General features: G+C 37.1%; 3 protein-coding genes across 3 annotated transcripts; all 3 read left to right on the forward strand.

Annotated features, from left to right (window-relative positions):
* Window positions 1–1,615: 1,615 nt before the first annotated feature.
* On the forward strand, window positions 1,616–2,722 carry LOC136813580 (uncharacterized). Its single transcript, XM_067070085.1, has one exon. The coding sequence runs from the start codon at window positions 1,616–1,618 to the stop codon at window positions 2,720–2,722; it is 1,107 nt and encodes a 368-aa protein (XP_066926186.1).
* Window positions 2,723–3,436: 714 nt separating this feature from the next.
* On the forward strand, window positions 3,437–9,503 carry LOC136813591 (uncharacterized). Its single transcript, XM_067070093.1, has 3 exons — window positions 3,437–3,812; window positions 4,047–9,286; window positions 9,435–9,503. Exons 2-3 carry the CDS (start codon window positions 4,145–4,147, stop codon window positions 9,501–9,503), a joined length of 5,211 nt encoding a protein of 1,736 aa, XP_066926194.1. The 5' UTR covers window positions 3,437–3,812; window positions 4,047–4,144.
* LOC136813685 (uncharacterized) lies at window positions 9,430–11,063 on the forward strand. Its single transcript, XM_067070185.1, has 2 exons — window positions 9,430–10,782; window positions 11,006–11,063. The coding sequence occupies exon 1, from the start codon at window positions 9,521–9,523 to the stop codon at window positions 10,250–10,252; it is 732 nt and encodes a 243-aa protein (XP_066926286.1). The 5' UTR covers window positions 9,430–9,520; the 3' UTR covers window positions 10,253–10,782; window positions 11,006–11,063.
* Window positions 11,064–19,337: the final 8,274 nt, after the last annotated feature.

The raw sequence follows: 19,337 nt of genomic DNA on the forward strand, positions 1-19,337 counted from the left end.
TCAGATTTCGTAAGGCCTTGATGTTTTCGTTTCGAATCAATTCTATCGGTATAAAAGTGATCAACTCTATCAAAGATAACGCATATTTTGGGCAACACACCAGCATTTGTTCTTGAACAAGATGATACTTCATTTGTTTGTTCATTTGTTGGTTTGGGCTGTTGTTGCAGATTGAGTCTTGTCGATTTTCTTAGACGTAATTTCTCTTCCTCTTTACAGAGTTACTAACACGTTCAAGTTTGGAAGAGTTAGTAAAGTCTTGGTAACATTCCAAGTGGTACGATAAATCTTTAGACAGATCAAACTGTGTTCCTAGACCTGCAATATGCTGGGCAACTTCGATGGCTTGATGTTTTTCCCCAGCCAAATTCAACCAATTTTGACGCTTAGAAATTACATTTTTGTAAGTCTTTTCAGTAAATTTCTTTTTCGAACAGTTTTCTCGGTCTTTGTTAAAAAAGTGAATCAAACATTCCTCCATAATAATATCAAAGGAACACCAATATCAAATTACAACTGTCTGTCTGTTCGCCATTTTACTAGATTTTTGTTTACTTTTTTACTCGGTTTCGCTTTCGATTTTGCGACTTTTTGCAGAACGCTAATTTGAAGAACGCTTTAGAATACGGCAAAATACAGTCGAAAGTCTGTTCGTCCTTTTGTAACGCCGGATCAAAACAAAGAATGCGATAAAATCGACAATCGAGCTTAATCGAACCCAATCGAGAAAAATAGTGAACTTTGGGGCTAAATTACTAAAAATCTGCAGGGAATTTTAGAGGCAAATTTTGTCTGTGAGATCTACACACTTGTATGAACAAAATATCAAAAATTTGCCCTGATCTAAGGGGTGCCCTACGAAGTGAAAGAATTATCGAACACGGACGCTGGTCTACTACGCCTGATTTCCTCACTATCGATTCAGACTGTGAGGATGACGAGAACATTGATATAATATAAATGAAAAGAAGGAATGAAAGAAATATTGCAATTTTGAAAATTATTTAATTAGCGCCCCGGGTCGAATAAGCGCCCCCTCAAAAAATTGATTTTTAAATAAGCGCCCCGGGTGCTTAATTGGTCATTTACGGTACTATTTTTTCATAGGAAAACCCTTATTCCCACATACTATAGTTGTTACGCTCCAACAGAAGACGCTACTATGTCCGCCAAAGACACGTTTTATGCTAATCTGAGAAAACAGTTTAATACTAAATCCGATCGTAAAATTGTTTGTCTCGGTGATTTCAATGCAACCTCTTCTGCTACCCTATATAACTCATCACTTCGAGAACATGTTGTTATCGAAGACCTCGAAGTTAACAATAACGGAGAACGATTCCACAAATTTTTCAACACGCAAAAACTATCAGTACTCAACACTTGGTTTTCGCACAAAAAATGTCGCCGCACTCAAAATGGCCACACAAAATGGCACTCACCTGATGGAACCACGAAAAAAGTATATGACTTTATATTATCATGTTCATGGATACGTCAATACGTTAAGAACTGTCGTGTACATAACAGTTTTGATTTCGATAGCGATCACCGGCTAGTGATAGCTGATATGAACACTCCGTGCACAAAAGCAGCCAGATTCTGAAAGAGACATATGAAAACTAATGCAAAACACTTAGATCTATCAGCCCTTCAAAACGAAAATATAGCAGCGAATGTACGAAATGAAAGCATCAATAAACTTACCACAATTGAACTAGATCGAGATAACAATACTTTGAACTCAGCATTTGTTAATTCGTTGAATGAAGCTGCAAAAAGTATATTACCGCAAAAAACTAACACAAAACTTTATCAGCCATGGCATGATGACGAGAAATTGAAACAACTTTACCAGGAAAAAGATGAGCTTTTAGCTAAATTTCCAGATTCCAATAAACTGAAGGCAATGAAAAAGAAAATCCGTTTAAGAGCTAGATTTCTTCGTGATGAATACCTTAAACACGAAGCTGAAAAGCTTAATCAACTGGCCATCAACCGTGAATTAGAGAAACTATTCCACAGAGCCAAACAACAAGGAAAGACACTCAAATCCTTAAACCACTCATGCGACGCTCAAAAGCTTGCTGATCATTTCAACCCGACCGATCACTTTGGTCCAACCTCACCTGAACTTGAAAGAGATAACCTACCTTTATTTCTTGAAGAACTTCAAAATATCTCAAGAAATATACATATCGACGATTCACCCCCTACAATTGACGAAATTGAGCACCAACTAAAACTCTTGAAAAATAATAAGGCAAGCAATGATATTGCTCCAGATATTCTCAAAGCCTGCAACCACCCCATAATGAACCAAGTCATCCACCGAATGACACTCAATCTGTGGAATAACCTAGACATTGCCGACGCATGGGGCAACTCCAAGCTGAAAACCTTATGGAAAAACAAAGGATCCAAGTCTGACCCCACGAAATACCGAGGAATTAGCATTGGGTCAACGGTCTGTAAACTCATAATAAATATTATTCTTGAACGTTTAAGACCGTGGTACGAAACTCAGTTATCAGACGAGAAGAACGGATTCAGGCAAAATCGTGGCACAACTGACGGCATCTTCACACTAAAACGAGTCCAACAAATTACCCAAAAGAAGTTGCAACTACTGTATCTACTATTTGTTGATCTTACCGCAGCATTCGATCACATCTCAAGAGACGGGACAAGCTGGAGTTTTTACAAGATAGAAAAATGCTGAATTTTGCAGAACAGCATCAATTCATCCTTTCTTACTACAATGTTTAAAATTACAAAGTTACATTCATTGAAATACTGAATATATCGAAATTCTATCAAAAAAAATTACACCATACTCAAGTCCCGAAGTCCCGAAGTCCCAAATTGAAATACATCAACTTTCTGAAAAAAAATATTACACTAACCAAAAGTCCCGAGGTCCCAAAGTCCCAAATTGCAATATATCGAAAATCTATTAAAAAAAATTACACTATACTCAAGTCCCGAGGTCCCGAAGTCCCAAAATGAAATACATCAACTTTTTGAAAAAAAATATTACACCAACCCAAAGTCCCGAGGTCCCGAAGTCCCGAATTGACGTATGTCAAAATTCTATCAAAAAAAAATTTACACCAACCAAAAGTCCCGAGGTCCCGAAGTCCCGAATTTCAATAAATCAAATTTCTGAGAAAAGAAAATTACACCAACCAAAAGTCCCGAGGTCCCGAAGTCCCGAATTTCAATAAATCAAATTTCTGAGAAAAAAAAATCACACTAACCAAAAGTCCCGAGGTCCCGGAGTCCCGAATTGAAGTATGTCAAAATTCTATCAAAAAAAAATTTACACCAACCAAAAGTCCCGAGGTCCCGAAGTCCCGAAGTCCCGAATTGCAAAATATCAAACATCTATTTAAAAAAAATCACACCAAACCTAAGTCCCGAAGTCCCTGTGATGTGATCTGGATGTGATTGTGCTTATAAACGCAATCAATATCGTATATAATTGGTCTTGAGATAATTGGCCTCAAGTTAATTACTTTCACGCGTTACTTTTATGACGCAATTTTTTAGGCGTTTCAAATTTTGATTTTTTGAAACAAGATTCATTCTTATGAGAGCTTTTGTAGAGAAAGGATGCATGTTTACATCCGTTTTTCAAGTATTGAGATTTTCGACTTGAAGTTTTGACTTTGAATTTTTCTCATGGAATCAAAATGAATTGAAATTTTATTTATGTGGCTTGGTTTGATTGACTTAGCATTCACATTACTTACATTTTTATGTGGATTTATGGAGCATATTTATTACATCATTCAGAGTTTCGCATGCTGGTAAGATAGTATTTTTTATCTTATTTTTCTGCTACTTTTTGGACACATTTTGTCCCAGGCATTTTGACACCCATTTTTATGGTAATTTCTAGGTTTTCTAGAGACATTTTCAGAGACATTTTCAGGCACATTTTGTTTATTTCTAGACATTTCTTGAAATATTCTAGCCTTCAACTTTTTTATTTTTTTTATTTTTCAAACTTTGTCAAACTAAATTTTGCTTTCAATTTTTAGTTGAAACATTCGTTATCAACACCAAACTCAATTTACGGCTCCAATTATAAGTCCCGCCACATTTCAACAGCAGAAACACTTATCCTGCTGATCGTTTCATGCGTCGTCGAGAACAAGACCGTGTCGACTACAGGCCGTTGAATATTCTGACAGGCAGTCGTATTCCAAGACGAATCCCGAAATCGACAACAATGGCAGACGATGGTGATGCCACGCCTCGTGAGCTTATTATTGAGGAATTGTCAATTGAAGTAGCCATCTTGAAAGACGACATTTCCGACTTCATAGATGAAATACAGTACGAATTGCAACCTGCTAGTGACGTGCTGTCTCAATTGGAAAAGCATCGAACGACATTTCGTGCAAAACATTACAAACTTCGACACTATCTCGGTGTGTCTTACAACGATAATCACGCCATGGATTACCAGACACTCGTGGACAAAATCACAGATGCTATCAAAGCTGCCAAGGACGAGATGAAGATCGCCAAAGACGAGTCATCCAAACTACAAGCGATTCAGCAAAAGACGACCAATGACCTCGAGGAGGAGGCCATGCTATTTCAAGTGGAATCAACCGATCATTGTTTGAAAGAGTTGCAAATGTCTTGGGAGAAGAATGTGCAACTTGCAACTGATGAACAACTGCTAAGGTGGAAGGAGAATCAGGAGAATTACCTGAAGAGCTTCAAACATGCAACCCAGAAGTACCAAGAATCTTTGAAGTTCAATCCATCAGGTCAGATGCTTGTCAAGGCAAAACAGCAGCTTGGTAAGAGATATACCTTAGTTGTTACTCTGAAGTCCAAATTCAATGAAGATCTGACAAGTGAAATTGATCAAAGAGAATTGAATAAGAGGGATCTGATCAAAGAGACGAAGCTCAATATCAAATTGTCCCATTTCTCTGGCTACAATTCAGATCTTGACATTTATACTTTTCAATCCGAATTCGAAAAATTGCATCTCCGAACCACCACTAAACGTCTCTTGCCTGATTTGCTGATTAACAATCATTTGTCAGAGCCTGCATTGTCCCTTGTCAAACACTTAGACAACATTGACGAAATCTGGGTTCGCCTCAAGGAAGTTTATGGGGATACGAAGTTTCTACTTACAAAGAAAATTTCTTCGTTGAGTGACATCCAATCTTTCAAGGGATCCAGGGACCCAGGAAAAGTACTTGCAGGGTTAAGCCAGCTGATCAATCTTATGAGGGATTTGATGATCCTTGCGTCCAGGCATAGAATCGAAAAGTACCTTTACTACGGGGATGCCTTGGATACAGTCTACAAATTGATGGGTGATTACCGGGTTACCAAGTGGCTTGAACAGTCTATTGGGATCAACCAGAGTGGGAAGGTGTTGTGGGAAAACGTCATTGACTTCTTAGAGAAGGAGTTAAAGATCCAACAACAAAAGCTTAGACTCTCAGGAAGGGAGGATCCACAATCTGCACCCCCAAAACGAAAAGGCCCAGGCTTATCAGGCTATCATTCAGACAAATTTGATAATGAAATCTGCATTTTATGTGGGAGTGCTGCTGGGGAAGATGACCATGTTGCTACCACAGGGCCGGGAGGAGTCAAAGTCATTCAATACTTTTCGTGCCGAAAGTTTGTCGAGAAGACACCTGCCCAAAGACTTCAAATGTTGCGCAAAAAGGGTCTTTGCTTTCAATGTCTTTCGCCAGGGGCTAAGTGGAACGTTGGCAGACACGAGGAAGGGAAATGCCAGCAAGATTTTGTTTGCCCACATGGATCACATTCAAAGTACCCCAAAAAGAAACACATCCTTATATGTGAAGAGCATAAGCATTTTGACGAAAATCAGGATCTATTGGACAAGTACAAGTCCAGATTCATTACCAGAAATTCAAGCTTACCTTCATTTTCCAGAGACATCAAATTATCCTTCTACTCAGAAATCTCAAGTGGAGAAATCGAAGTCAACAATGTTCAAACAGATTTTGAGGATCAAGGTGGAGACATCCCAGACCGAGGAATCTACATGTTCCAGTCAATCAAAGTCAATGGTGAAGTATTCAATATATTCTTTGATTCTGGGTGTAGTGACTTTATCGTCAGAAAAAGTGCAGTTGAGCGTCTTGGGTCACACGTTACTTTGATCTCAAACATCCCTGTTTCGATTACCGGAGTGGGAAAGAAAAGCACCTCTGCGGAGCATGGAATTTACCGCGTTCAACTTCCGCTTGTTTCCGGGGAAACCGCTATTCTAAGAGGAACCTGTCTTACCGATATAACCGGGGAGTTTCCGCAATTTCCACTAAAAGAAGCCGAGAAGGATCTCTGCTTTGCTGCCGGACCTCTAGCCAAAACATTTCCAAAAGTGCCAAGTCATATCGGTGGAAATGTTGATTTTATGATTGGTATGAAATACCTAAAGTACCATCCGAAACCAATCTTCCAAATACCAACGGGTTTAACCATTTTTAAATCCATCTTTCGGGGTGCTGACGGAACCACTGGCATCATTGGTGGTCCACACGAATCGTTTTCCAAGATTCGCTTCCAATCTCACTTTTCTTCACCATCATTCGTCAGTGGTATGTCCAATATCATGATGGTTTCTGCTCTGTCAGAGTCTGATTTTGTTCATTCCTCATTCAAAGCAAATCCACTCAAATCGTTCGAAAATGCTGAGAATGCAGGTTCCCAAATCAGTTATCGTTGTGTATCTTGCCGTGAATGCAAAGATTGCAAAACTCATGATTCCATTGAATCAATCAGTCTAAAGGAAGAGGCCGAACAAGCCCTTATCGAATCTTCCGTTTCAATCGATATTGAATCCCATATCACTACCGCCCGCTTACCCGTGCTATACAACCCCGCCAAACGGCTAGCACCCAACAAACCGGTTGCGTTAAAAGTCTATGAACAGCAAATCCGAAAGCTGAACAAACCCGAAAACACCAAAGATAAATCCGATGTTTTAGAATCGGAAGCAAAGCTGCAAAAGCTCGGTTACGTAGCTTACATCAAAGATTTACCCCAGCACATTCAATCCGACCTCAAAGGCAATCCAGTTCAAAATTATATCCCGTGGAGGGCTGTTTGGAAACCGTCTTCACTTTCAACCCCTTGTCGTATTGTATTTGACGCATCCATGCCCACACCATCCGGTTCAAGTTTGAACGACATTCTCGCGAAGGGAAAAAACGGATTGAACAAGCTTCAAGAAATCGTTATTCGATGGTCCACCCATTCTGTCGGACTACATACTGACATATCTAAAATGTATAACACAATCTGTCTGGATGAGAGAGATTGGTGTCTTCAAAGATATTTGTGGCACGACAGCCTTGATCCTTCCAAACCACCTGAGGAAAAGGTCATTAGAACGTTGATATACGGTGTCAAGCCTAGCGGAAACCAGGCAGAGTATGGTCTGAGGAAAGTTGCTGAGATGTCATCAGATGAATTCCCAGAAAGTCGTATTGTTCGAAAGGATACGTACGTTGATGATTGTATATCAGGTGAATCTTCCATTACAAGGGCACGTGAGAGAGCTGATGAGCTTGAAACTGTTGTTAATCGAGGAGGCTTTCAGTTGAAAGGAGTCTCATTCTCAGGAGAAAACCCACTAGAAAACCTATCAGAAGATGGAGAGTGTCTTATTGTCGCTGGACTGAAGTGGCTACCAAAGCATGACTTACTCTCGCTCAACGTCGGCGACCTCAATTTTGCAAAACGACAAAGAGGAAAGAAACCTGAAGCTAAATCAAACGTTATTCCAAATGTACTGACAAAACGCCATTGTGCATCAAAGGTTGGAGAAATCTATGATCTTCTTGGCAAGACCACACCAATAACAGCTACATTTAAAATCGACTTACATGATCTAGTTTTGAGAAAGCTAGACTGGGATGACCCCATTCCATCTGAGCTTCGTGATACTTGGCTCAGCAATTTCCAATTAATGCAGGATCTTAAATCGATTCATTTCAAACGATGTATCATACCTGAAGATGCATTATCGTTACAGATCGAAACAATAGATGCAGCTGATGCAAGTGAAGTCGTTGCTTGCTCTGCAATCTACGCTCGCATCAAGCGACGTGATGGATCCTACCATTGTCAACTTATCTTTTCGAGATCAAAACTCCTTCCAGACGGAATATCTCAGCCACGTGGTGAGATGATTGCTGCTATCATGAATGTTCACACTTCAGAAGTTGTTAGCAGATCGTTCGGTGCACTTCACAAGTCGTCAATAAAGCTATCTGATAGTCAAGTCGTCCTTCATTGGATTAATAATGAGGAGAAACCACTCAAAAAATGGGTGAGGAGTCGAGTGATCGAAATCAGAAGACTGTCGTCACCAGATAACTGGTTTTATGTCAGCTCACAAAACATGATAGCAGATGTTGGCACAAGGAAAGGTGTGCAGATTGAAGAAATTTCTCAAAATTCCAATTGGATCAATGGCCTTCCATGGATGTCTAAAGATCGATCCGAATTTCCAATCACTCGTATTTCTGATATCACCTTGAGCCAAACAGAATTATCAAAGATCAATGAGGAAACCTTGCCTCATCAAACACACTTTTTATCAAATCCAGATCAACCGTTATCAATTGTTCCTGATGAAGTCAAGGAACGTCATCAATTTTCAAATTACCTGATCGATCCAAATCGTTATCGATTCAGCAAAGTCGTCAGAATATTAAGCTACATCTACAAATTCATTAGATTGAAGTTTGATTATTCACCAATCGAAAGTCAAAAGGCAACTCGATCACAAGACATCGATGCAGCAAAAGCTTACTATTTCAGGAAGTGTACAGCAGAAGTCAAACATTTTCTTCCGGAGAGCAAATACAAGAAGATCTCCAAGACGAATGACGATATCCTGTATTACACCGGACGAATCCTATCTTGTGACGACTTCACAATCACAGGAAAGTTTACCAGAGTCATGAAGGATTTGACATCCACAACATTTTGTGTACCGATCATTGACAAGCACTCTCCTGTGGCATATGCTATCATCAATGAGGCTCACTGGTACAACGAGTCCTGTTCTCATCGTGGAATCGAAACCACTATCAGAAATATTTTGAAAGAAGCTTACATCTTTGAGCTACGATCAATTGTTAAGAGGGTCAAAAAGTCATGTCAACGGTGTCGTTACTTGATGAAAAAGACGATCGAAGTTTCGATGGGTCCCTTACCTTCATTCAACTTAACAATCGCTCCTGCTTTCTACGTCAGCCAGGTAGACTTATCTGGTCCTTACAAGGCATATTCAAAGCACAACAAGCGAACAACCCTGAAGATATGGCTCGTAGTCTTCTGTTGTTGTACCACTTCTTCCATTTCCATCAAAATAATGGATGATTATTCAACCCCTGGATTTATCCAAGCATTTATCAGATTTGCAAGCGATTCCGGCTTTCCAAAAACCTTGTTGTGTGATGAAGGAAGTCAGCTAATCAAAGGCTGTTCCGAGATGAAACTGAACTTCAGAGACACGATGAATCAACTTCACAGAGATGTTGGTGTTGAGTACAACACTTGCCCTGTCGGTGGTCACAACTTTCATGGGAAGGTTGAAAGAAAGATCAAAGAAATCAATTTGTCGATCGAGAAAGCTACTTTAAACTGTCGTTTATCTTTGCTACAATGGGAAACGTTGGGTTCAATGATTGCCAATTCCATTAACAACCTACCTATTGCAATCAGGAATGAAGTTTCTGATTATGAAGCCATCGATCTTCTAACGCCAAACCGCCTTCGTTTGGGAAGGAATAACGAAAGATGCCCTCACGGTGAGATGCTTACCACATTCAATCCATTAAAGGTTGTGGAAGAGAATATAGAAATTTTCAACGCCTGGTTCGAAGTCTGGTTGTTACATATTCCCAATTTCATGTCTCAAAGCAAATGGTTTCGCGACGATAAGCCGTTATCGAAAGGAGATGTTGTCCTATTTACTAAGCAGGAATCCGTCCTTTGCAAAGATTATCAGTATGGAATCGTTGACGATGTTCAAATTGGAAAAGATGGGAAAGCAAGACGTGCTTCAGTCCGCTACAAGAATCACCAAGAAAATAAATTTCGCTTTACAAATCGAGCCATCCGTTCATTGGTACTCATCCAATCTATCGACGAACTCGATATAATGACGGAGCTTGCTACGATGGCTTGTCTCGCTGATTCAAGGATCGGTGCTTTTCAGTGATCAAATGTATTCGTTAAATTGATTGGTCAATGTATTCGTTATTGATTGGTCAAAAGTTATTATACGTTATTGATTGGTCAAAAGTTATTATACGTTATTGATTGGTCAAAAGTTATTTTACGTTATTGATTGGTTTATGGTGGGGAGTGTGATGTGATCTGGATGTGATTGTGCTTATAAACGCAATCAATATCGTATATAATTGGTCTTGAGATAATTGGCCTCAAGTTAATTACTTTCACGCGTTACTTTTATGACGCAATTTTTTAGGCGTTTCAAATTTTGATTTTTTGAAACAAGATTCATTCTTATGAGAGCTTTTGTAGAGAAAGGATGCATGTTTACATCCGTTTTTCAAGTATTGAGATTTTCGACTTGAAGTTTTGACTTTGAATTTTTCTCATGGAATCAAAATGAATTGAAATTTTATTTATGTGGCTTGGTTTGATTGACTTAGCATTCACATTACTTACATTTTTATGTGGATTTATGGAGCATATTTATTACATCATTCAGAGTTTCGCATGCTGGTAAGATAGTATTTTTTATCTTATTTTTCTGCTACTTTTTGGACATATTTTGTCCCAGGCATTTTGACACCCATTTTTATGGTAATTTCTAGGTTTTCTAGAGACATTTTTCAGGCACATTTTGTTTATTTCTAGACATTTCTTGAAATATTCTAGCCTTCAACTTTTTTATTTTTTTTATTTTTCAAACTTTGTCAAACTAAATTTTGCTTTCAATTTTTAGTTGAAACATTCGTTATCAACACCAAACTCAATTTACGGCTCCAATTATAAGTCCCGCCACAGTCCCGAATTGAAATACATCAACTTTCTGAAAAAAAATATCACACTAATCAAAAGTCCCGCGGTCCCGAAGTCCCGAATTGAAATATATCAAATTTCTGAGAAAAAAAATTACACCAACCAAAAGTTCCGAGGTCCCGAAGTCCCGAATTGAAGTATGTCAAAATTCTATCAAAAAATAATTTACACCAACCTAAAGTCCCGAGGTCCCGAAGTCCCGAATTGCAATATATCGAAAATCTATTAAAAAAAATTACACCAACCAAAAGTCCCGAGGTCCCGAAGTCCCGAATTTCAATAAATCAAATTTCTGAGAAAAGAAAATTACACCAACCAAAAGTCCCGAGGTCCCGAAGTCCCGAATTTCAATAAATCAAATTTCTGAGAAAAAAAAATCACACTAACCAAAAGTCCCGAGGTCCCGAAGTCCCGAATTGAAGTATGTCAAAATTCTATCAAAAAAAAATTTACACCAACCAAAAGTCCCGAGGTCCCGAAGTCCCGAAGTCCCGAATTGCAAAATATCAAACATCTATTTAAAAAAAATCACACCAAACCTAAGTCCCGAAGTCCCGAATTGAAATACATCAACTTTCTGAAAAAAAATATCACACTAATCAAAAGTCCCGCGGTCCCGAAGTCCCGAATTGAAATATATCAAATTTCTGAGAAAAAAAATTACACCAACCAAAAGTTCCGAGGTCCCGAAGTCCCGAATTGAAGTATGTCAAAATTCTATCAAAAAATAATTTACACCAACCTAAAGTCCCGAGGTCCCGAAGTCCCGAATTGCAATATATCGAAAATCTATTAAAAAAAATTACACCAACCAAAAGTCCCGAGGTCCCGAAGTCCCGAATTTCAATAAATCAAATTTCTCAGAAAAGAAAATTACACCAACCAAAAGTCCCGAGGTCCCGAAGTCCCGAATTTCAATAAATCAAATTTCTGAGAAAAAAAAATCACACTAACCAAAAGTCCCGAGGTCCCGAAGTCCCGAATTGAAGTATGTCAAAATTCTATCAAAAAAAAATTTACACCAACCAAAAGTCCCGAGGTCCCGAAGTCCCGAATTGCAAAATATCAAACATCTATTTAAAAAAAATCACACCATACCTAAGTCCCGAAGTCCCGAATTGAAATACATCAACTTTCTGAAAAAAAATATCACACTAATCAAAAGTCCGCGGTCCCGAAGTCCCGAATTGAAATATATCAAATTTCTGAGAAAAAAAATTACACCAACCAAAAGTTCCGAGGTCCCGAAGTCCCGAATTGAAGTATGTCAAAATTCTATCAAAAAATAATTTACACCAACCTTAAGTCCCGAGGTCCCGAAGTCCCGAATTGCAATATATCGAAAATCTATTAAAAAAATCACACCATACCTAAGTCCCGAAGTCCCGAAATGAAATACATCAACTTTCTGAAAAAAATATTACACCAACCCAAAGTCCCGAGGTCCCGAAGTCCCGAATTGCAAAATATCAAACATCTATTTAAAAAAAATCACACCATACCTAAGTCCCGAAGTCCCGAATTGAAATACATCAACTTTCTGAAAAAAAATATTACACTAATCAAAAGTCCCGAGGTCCCGAAGTCCCGAATTGAAATATATCAAATTTCTGAGAAAAAAAAATCACACTAACCAAAAGTCCCGAGGTCCCGAAGTCCCGAATTGAAGTATCTCAAAATTCTATCAAAAAATAATTTACACCAACCTTAAGTCCCGAGGTCCCGAAGTTCCGAATTGCAATATATCGAAAATCTATTAAAAAAATCACACCATACCTAAGTCCCGAAGTCCCGAAATGAAATACATCAACTTTCTGAAAAAAATATTACACCAACCCAAAGTCCCGAGGTCCCGAAGTCCCGAATTGCAAAATATCAAACATCTATTTAAAAAAAATCACACCATACCTAAGTCCCGAAGTCCCGAATTGAAATACATCAACTTTCTGAAAAAAAATATTACACTAATCAAAAGTCCCGAGGTCCCGAAGTCCCGAATTTCAATAAATCAAATTTCTGAGAAAAAAAAATCACACTAACCAAAAGTCCCGAGGTCCCGAAGTCCCGAATTGAAGTATGTCAAAATTCTATCAAAAAAAAATTTACACCAACCAAAAGTCCCGAGGTCCCGAAGTCCCGAATTGAAATACATCAACTTTCTGAAAAAAAATATCACACTAATCAAAAGTCCGCGGTCCCGAAGTCCCGAATTGAAATAAATCAAATTTCTGAGAAAAAAAATTACACCAACCAAAAGTTCCGAGGTCCCGAAGTCCCGAATTGAAGTATGTCAAAATTCTATCAAAAAATAATTTACACCAACCTTAAGTCCCGAGGTCCCGAAGTCCCGAATTGCAATATATCGAAAATCTATTAAAAAAATCACACCATACCTAAGTCCCGAAGTCCCGAAATGAAATACATCAACTTTCTGAAAAAAATATTACACCAACCCAAAGTCCCGAGGTCCCGAAGTCCCGAATTGCAAAATATCAAACATCTATTTAAAAAAAATCACACCATACCTAAGTCCCGAAGTCCCGAATTGAAATACATCAACTTTCTGAAAAAAAATATTACACTAATCAAAAGTCCCGAGGTCCCGAAGTCCCGAATTGAAATATATCAAATTTCTGAGAAAAAAAATTACACCAACCAAAAGTTCCGAGGTCCCGAAGTCCCGAATTGAAGTATGTCAAAATTCTATCAAAAAATAATTTACAGTTACACCAACCTAAAGTCCCAAGGTCCCGAAGTCCCGAATTGCAATATATCGAAAATCTATTAAAAAAATCACACCATACCTAAGTCCCGAAGTCCCGAAGTCCCGAGATGAAATACATCAACTTTCTGAAAAAAAATATTACACTAATCGAAAGTCCCGAGGTCCCGAAGTCCCGAATTGAAGTATGTCAAAATTTTATCAATAAAAAATTTACACCAACCAAAAGTCAAAAACCTTTTTTCAGACTATACTTTGGTAAATTTCCATTCGGGACTTCGAGGCTTTAGGTTGGTGTAAATTTTTTTTCTGGTAGATTTTGATATATTATAATTCGAGACTTTCGGGACCTCGGGACTTTAGGTTTGTGTAATTTTTTTCTCAGAAATTTGATATAGTTCAACTCGGGACTTCGGGACCTCGGGACTTTTGGTTGGTGTAATTTTTTTTTCATAAGTTTGATATATTTCGGGACTTCGGGACCTCGGGACTTTAGGTTGGTGTAAAAAGATTTTTCTAGTAGAATTTTGATATATTTCAATTCGGGACTTTCGGGACCTAGAGACTTTAGGTTTGTGTATTTTTTTTCTTCGATATTTGATATAGTTCAATTTGGGACTTTCGGGACTTCGGGACTTTTGTTTGGTGTAATTTTTTTTTCATAAGTTTTACATTTCGGGACTTCGGGACCTCGGGAGGGTGTAAATTTTTTTTTCTGATAGAATATATCTCAACTTATTCTGTTTTTGCGTTCTGTGAAATACACATCAATAATCATGACCGACGTTGTAAAAACTCCAGCTCATCCGCAAGAGACTGGCTGTTTAAATCTATCGAAATGCGTTTTCCTGCTGACCAAATTCCTAGACTTGTTACTATACTTAATAGTCTCTACAAACTTACAACTCTCACTTATGAGGAAATACAGACAACGTTCGAAACCACATCTGGAGTGCGTCAAGGTGGTCCAGAAAGCCCGTTTCTTTTTAATTTATTCACCGACTTCGTAATGAGAATCTTCATTAATAACGCCACTCATGCTAATATTAAATTCTACGAACATCGTTATCGTATCAACCTTCGTTCTGTTAGCCGAGAAGAAAGGCTATCAATGAGATCAAAAAATCGAAATCATGAGGGAAACGTAAACCTTCCATGGTGTGGGTATGCTTTTTATCCAATCTCAATCTGAATTACAAAAAGCTACAGAGATCTTGGATAATGTGTTTGAGCGTTTTGGTCTCAAAATTAATGAGCAAAAAACTGAAACAATGATTCTTAATAGTACTCAGCCTGATTACCCAAAATCAATCATATCTCTCGGAAATATCCCAATCAAAAACGTAGAAAAATTCAAATATCTTGGTGCTTTCACAAAATACGACCAGCCGAATACTGGAGATGTTGAACTAAGCTATCGTATCCAAACTGCTATCAGTAAATTCGTTGAGATGTCAACCCTATTGCAGAATGTGAAAATAAACCTGAAATCAAAATTGGAACTTGACAGCCGATCAATACGAAAGAATTGATGTTACATATCGTAATCTATTGAGACGTATGGTAAGAGGTGGTTTTAATCGTGTGAGTGAAAATGATTATAGATTTAAATTAAATAACAAAAGTCTTCACTCGCTGTGTGGTACGAATGATGTTTCGATATTTGTTAAGAAACAGCAGCGAAACTACACTGAACATTTGATACGCATGTCTCATAATCGAACACCAAAACTGCTTTTATTCAATGATGATAAATCGAAAAAGAGAGGAAGACCATCAAAATCTCTCTTAGAACAAGTTCTTGATAATGAGTTATTATCTCTTGACCAGCTATGCAATTGCGCAATGAAAAAGAAGAAAATATCATGATTATTTATTTAGATGAAATTTACATGCTCTTCGGAACAACTCGTACTTAGTGTACTTGTTGTACTAGGGAATTGCATGTACAAATATTACTAGGAATTAGTAATTTGTAAATTTATACATACATACATACATAGCACTCTAGGTCAATTTTTGAAAAATTTGGTTTGACCACCACTGGTATAATACCATATTTTTGCTAATTGGGTCAAAGGCTATCGTTTGCAATTATTAGATTTTCCCTTAGAAACTCGCACTACTAGGTCAAAAAACATTGGTTAGGCCTATGCTCAATGCTTTTCATTGACTATCAGCAAGTTTTATTGAGTGTCAAAATCAAATTATTGACAAAAAGTACTTAACACTGACTGTCAATCAATTTTCTTGAAAACCAAAAGAATATATTGACTGTCAATATTGACAGTCAATTTTTTGTATTGACTGTTCATTACTTACATTTACAGCTGGCAACAAAATAATTGACAGTCAATACAAATCAATGACTGTAAGAAAGGAAATATTGATGGTCAATACAAACAATTTTTTGTCAATAATTTACAATTGAAAGTCAATAAAACTTGATGACAGTCCATGAAATACATTGAACATGGGCCTAATCAATGTTTTTGGACCTAGTAGTGTCGGTTGCTTATAAAAAATGTAAATTCTACTGTGTTGGTGCTACAACCCTGCAATTAGGCTAAAAATATTCCTTGGAAAAAATAGGATCAGAACATTACAATATATAGCTCAAGCATATACATGAATGCAAAAAAAACGAGGTTTTTAGTTAAAATATCTTAAGATTAAGTAACAGAAGCTACTTTTGGTTCATTTTTTTAAATTTATTTTTCTAAACTTTTCGGCCTCAACAGAGTACCATCATCAGTAAAAAAAGAGAATTTTCATTACAACAAAATACTTAATCTTACTTAATCGTATACTGAAAATGTATGGAAGGATTGATTTATTTAATTAAAATATCTTATTTTTGCGCGTACTAAGTTTTGCGCAGAGGCCCACAAATGCTTGAAATTTAATACAAAATTACATGCACTGTTAAGTTGCGCGAAAATAAAGCAATGTCCCCTCTGCAACGGTCAATTTCAGGTTTTCAGGGATGGTGTCTTAGCAAGTTATTTCTTTTAAAAATGTGTGTTATCGTTTGTTTTTGTTATGTGTTCAAAGTAATGACGACCAATAACATCAGGTGAGTTGTTTGATGTCCAAATTTTTAAAAACATTATTTTCCACTAAAAGTGTTCTGACCACCATAAATGCACAAGGGGGACAATGAATTCAGATAACAACACAATTTATCATTAATAAATTTACACATCGTAAATTAAATTCTGCAAAGAAATATCATCAAAAGTTCCACATACGTCCAATTTCCCATGACGTCATTTTTCAGTACAAAAATCTTAAAGGGATGATTTGAGATATTTGGCATGTGTAATCTTTCTATTGTCCTGAGGAAAACCTCAAAATGTTTTTGCCTAAATATTTTCCAAAGTTGAGATATTAAAATTACAAGTTTTTGACTTTTTTTGTAAGAGAACAATAGAATTTCAACGTAAGAACCGTGTGAGAACCCATTTTCAGAAATTTCAAATTGTGATATCTCGCCTTTGGAAAAAAGTTACCCAAACATACTTGGAGGTTTTACTCAAGCTCACATAAGCTTTCTGCAGGCCAAATATCTCAAACCATCTGATTATCCCTTTAAAATTAAAAAAACTGTAACTGTAACTGTTACATAGAAAAATCCATAAATTCTACAATATTTCTAGATAATGTATACATTACGTGAAACTATCACGGTTTAGGTCCCCAGTAAGAATTTATCTAAAGATCTGTGAATGGTACCCCCTAAATTTTCTAGGCTCGACTTCAAACCAGTACATGTGTCACTCCTTGATTTTTCACTAATTAGGTCATAAAAGGGGGTATTCTTAACATTTTCACCTTGATTTTGAACCTTGAAACCAAATTAAATTCCCGCCAAAATTAGTTTATTTGCCGATCCGCCAAAAGTTTATTTTGTTTATTAGTTTATTTGCCAATCTGCTAAATAGAATTTCTGCCAAAATTTCTTCCCATAAGGTATCTTGTGATACAGTCCATACACAGCAAACAGTAGGCACATTCTCAGTCGGTCTGCAGATACAAAAATCTTTCCTTGCACAAGAGGGGTCAAATTTTGGTTGTTTCATGGCATTTTTAAGATACCAGTACCAATAATCACACAACTGTTTTCAATATCTCTTTTTTTTTTTTCCAGTTTTACCGGTTTTCAGTTATTTTTGACGGGTTCCAGATAGTGCTGGAATTTCGGTAGGACCTGCACTATTTGCACACAATATATTGTATATACTCACCAATGCAATAAATCTTCTATTCCGCTTTTTACGCTTGGACTGGCCAACACCAGAACGAATTTCAAGACCTTCTGGATCAATGTCTTTCATGACATCGTAAGCTCTGGTTTAGTAGGCCCACTTTTAGCCCTGCCTATTCTAATTGCTAGAGTTGGCATAAAGTGGATCGAAAGTGGGCTGTCTTTGTTTGACTTTAGAAGGCCAACTCTTTGCCGACTTTTGCGAAACAATAGTATAGCGTCATTGGTTGCGAGCTCGAAGTTCTATGCGCAAAATATTTTATGTCCGGTTTTATGGTGCGTGTGACCGCGATAAAAGTAAACAAACATGGTAGACTCAGCTGCGGAATAATTATCCTCTCTCGTCGATCTATATCAAGTAAGTAAGTAAGGTTCGAGAATATATTTAAAATTATTATATAGATGTACAAGCAAGTAAGTAAGTAAGTAAGTAAGTAAGTAGTAAGTAAGTAAGTAAGTAAGTAAGTAAGTAAGTAAGTAAGTAAATCATTTATTTGTCAACGAAAGCGAGACTAGCGACCACACTCATAGACATAATGCTAAACTAAGGAGGTGGCCGCACGATATAATTACAACAACAAGTGAAAAAAAATACTAAGTTTATAAAACGATCATACTAGGGTAATAAAGTGAAATAATTTTCGTTTTTTAATTTCGTTTTTAATAAAAACAGAAAAAAAAAACAGATTTAAAAAAGAAGAGAATCAAAAGAATAAAAAGAAAAAGAAAAGAAAAGAAAAGAAAGGAAAATGTTAAAATTTAAAATCAAACTCGAAAAAGAAAAAAAACACAAATCAAGTGTACGACGAGAGGAAATATAATTTGCTCAAATCTTTAAGACGATCCAATGCTAGTGTAGACAAATCATCGAGAGAAACGAAATTTTGAAGTTCATTCCAAACCAAGATGGATTGGTATAGAATTGAATAGTTACCATAAGTCACTGTTTTTACTTCGGGTATTTTTAGAAGTCCAGACTTACAACGAATTACTTCATGACGGTCAGTATCATTAAGACGTTTGTATTCAAGAGTTTGTAAAAGAGGAAGAGGTAATTTTCGATTCAAAAGTTTGAAAAGAAAGAGGATATTAAGGTATTTGACAAAGTCAAAAAATTGAAGAAGTTTAAATTCTAAAAACAGAGGAAAAGTATGTGCACGAAAGTCAGAGAAAGACATGATTCTGAGAGCTTGTTTTTGAAGAATAAGAACTCGACGGGCGTGGATTGTTTGGCGTTGCCCCCAAATCTGGGCTGCATAAGAGGCG

The sequence above is a fragment of the Clytia hemisphaerica genome, unplaced genomic scaffold (assembly GCF_902728285.1).
Source record: "Clytia hemisphaerica strain Z4C2 unplaced genomic scaffold, Clytia hemisphaerica genome assembly, whole genome shotgun sequence".
Lineage (NCBI taxonomy): Eukaryota > Metazoa > Cnidaria > Hydrozoa > Leptothecata > Clytiidae > Clytia > Clytia hemisphaerica.

Excerpts from the sequence above, each read along its gene's own strand:
- LOC136813685 (XM_067070185.1), top strand. The coding sequence starts at position 9,521 with ATGAAACTGAACTTCAGAGACACGATGAATCAACTTCACAGAGATGTT.
- LOC136813580 (XM_067070085.1), top strand. The coding sequence starts at position 1,616 with ATGAAAACTAATGCAAAACACTTAGATCTATCAGCCCTTCAAAACGAA.
- LOC136813591 (XM_067070093.1), top strand. The coding sequence starts at position 4,145 with ATGCGTCGTCGAGAACAAGACCGTGTCGACTACAGGCCGTTGAATATT. Across the intron at positions 9,287-9,434 it reads CTGCTTTCTACGTCAGCCAG|CATTTATCAGATTTGCAAGC; the intron begins GTAGACTTATCT and ends GATTTATCCAAG.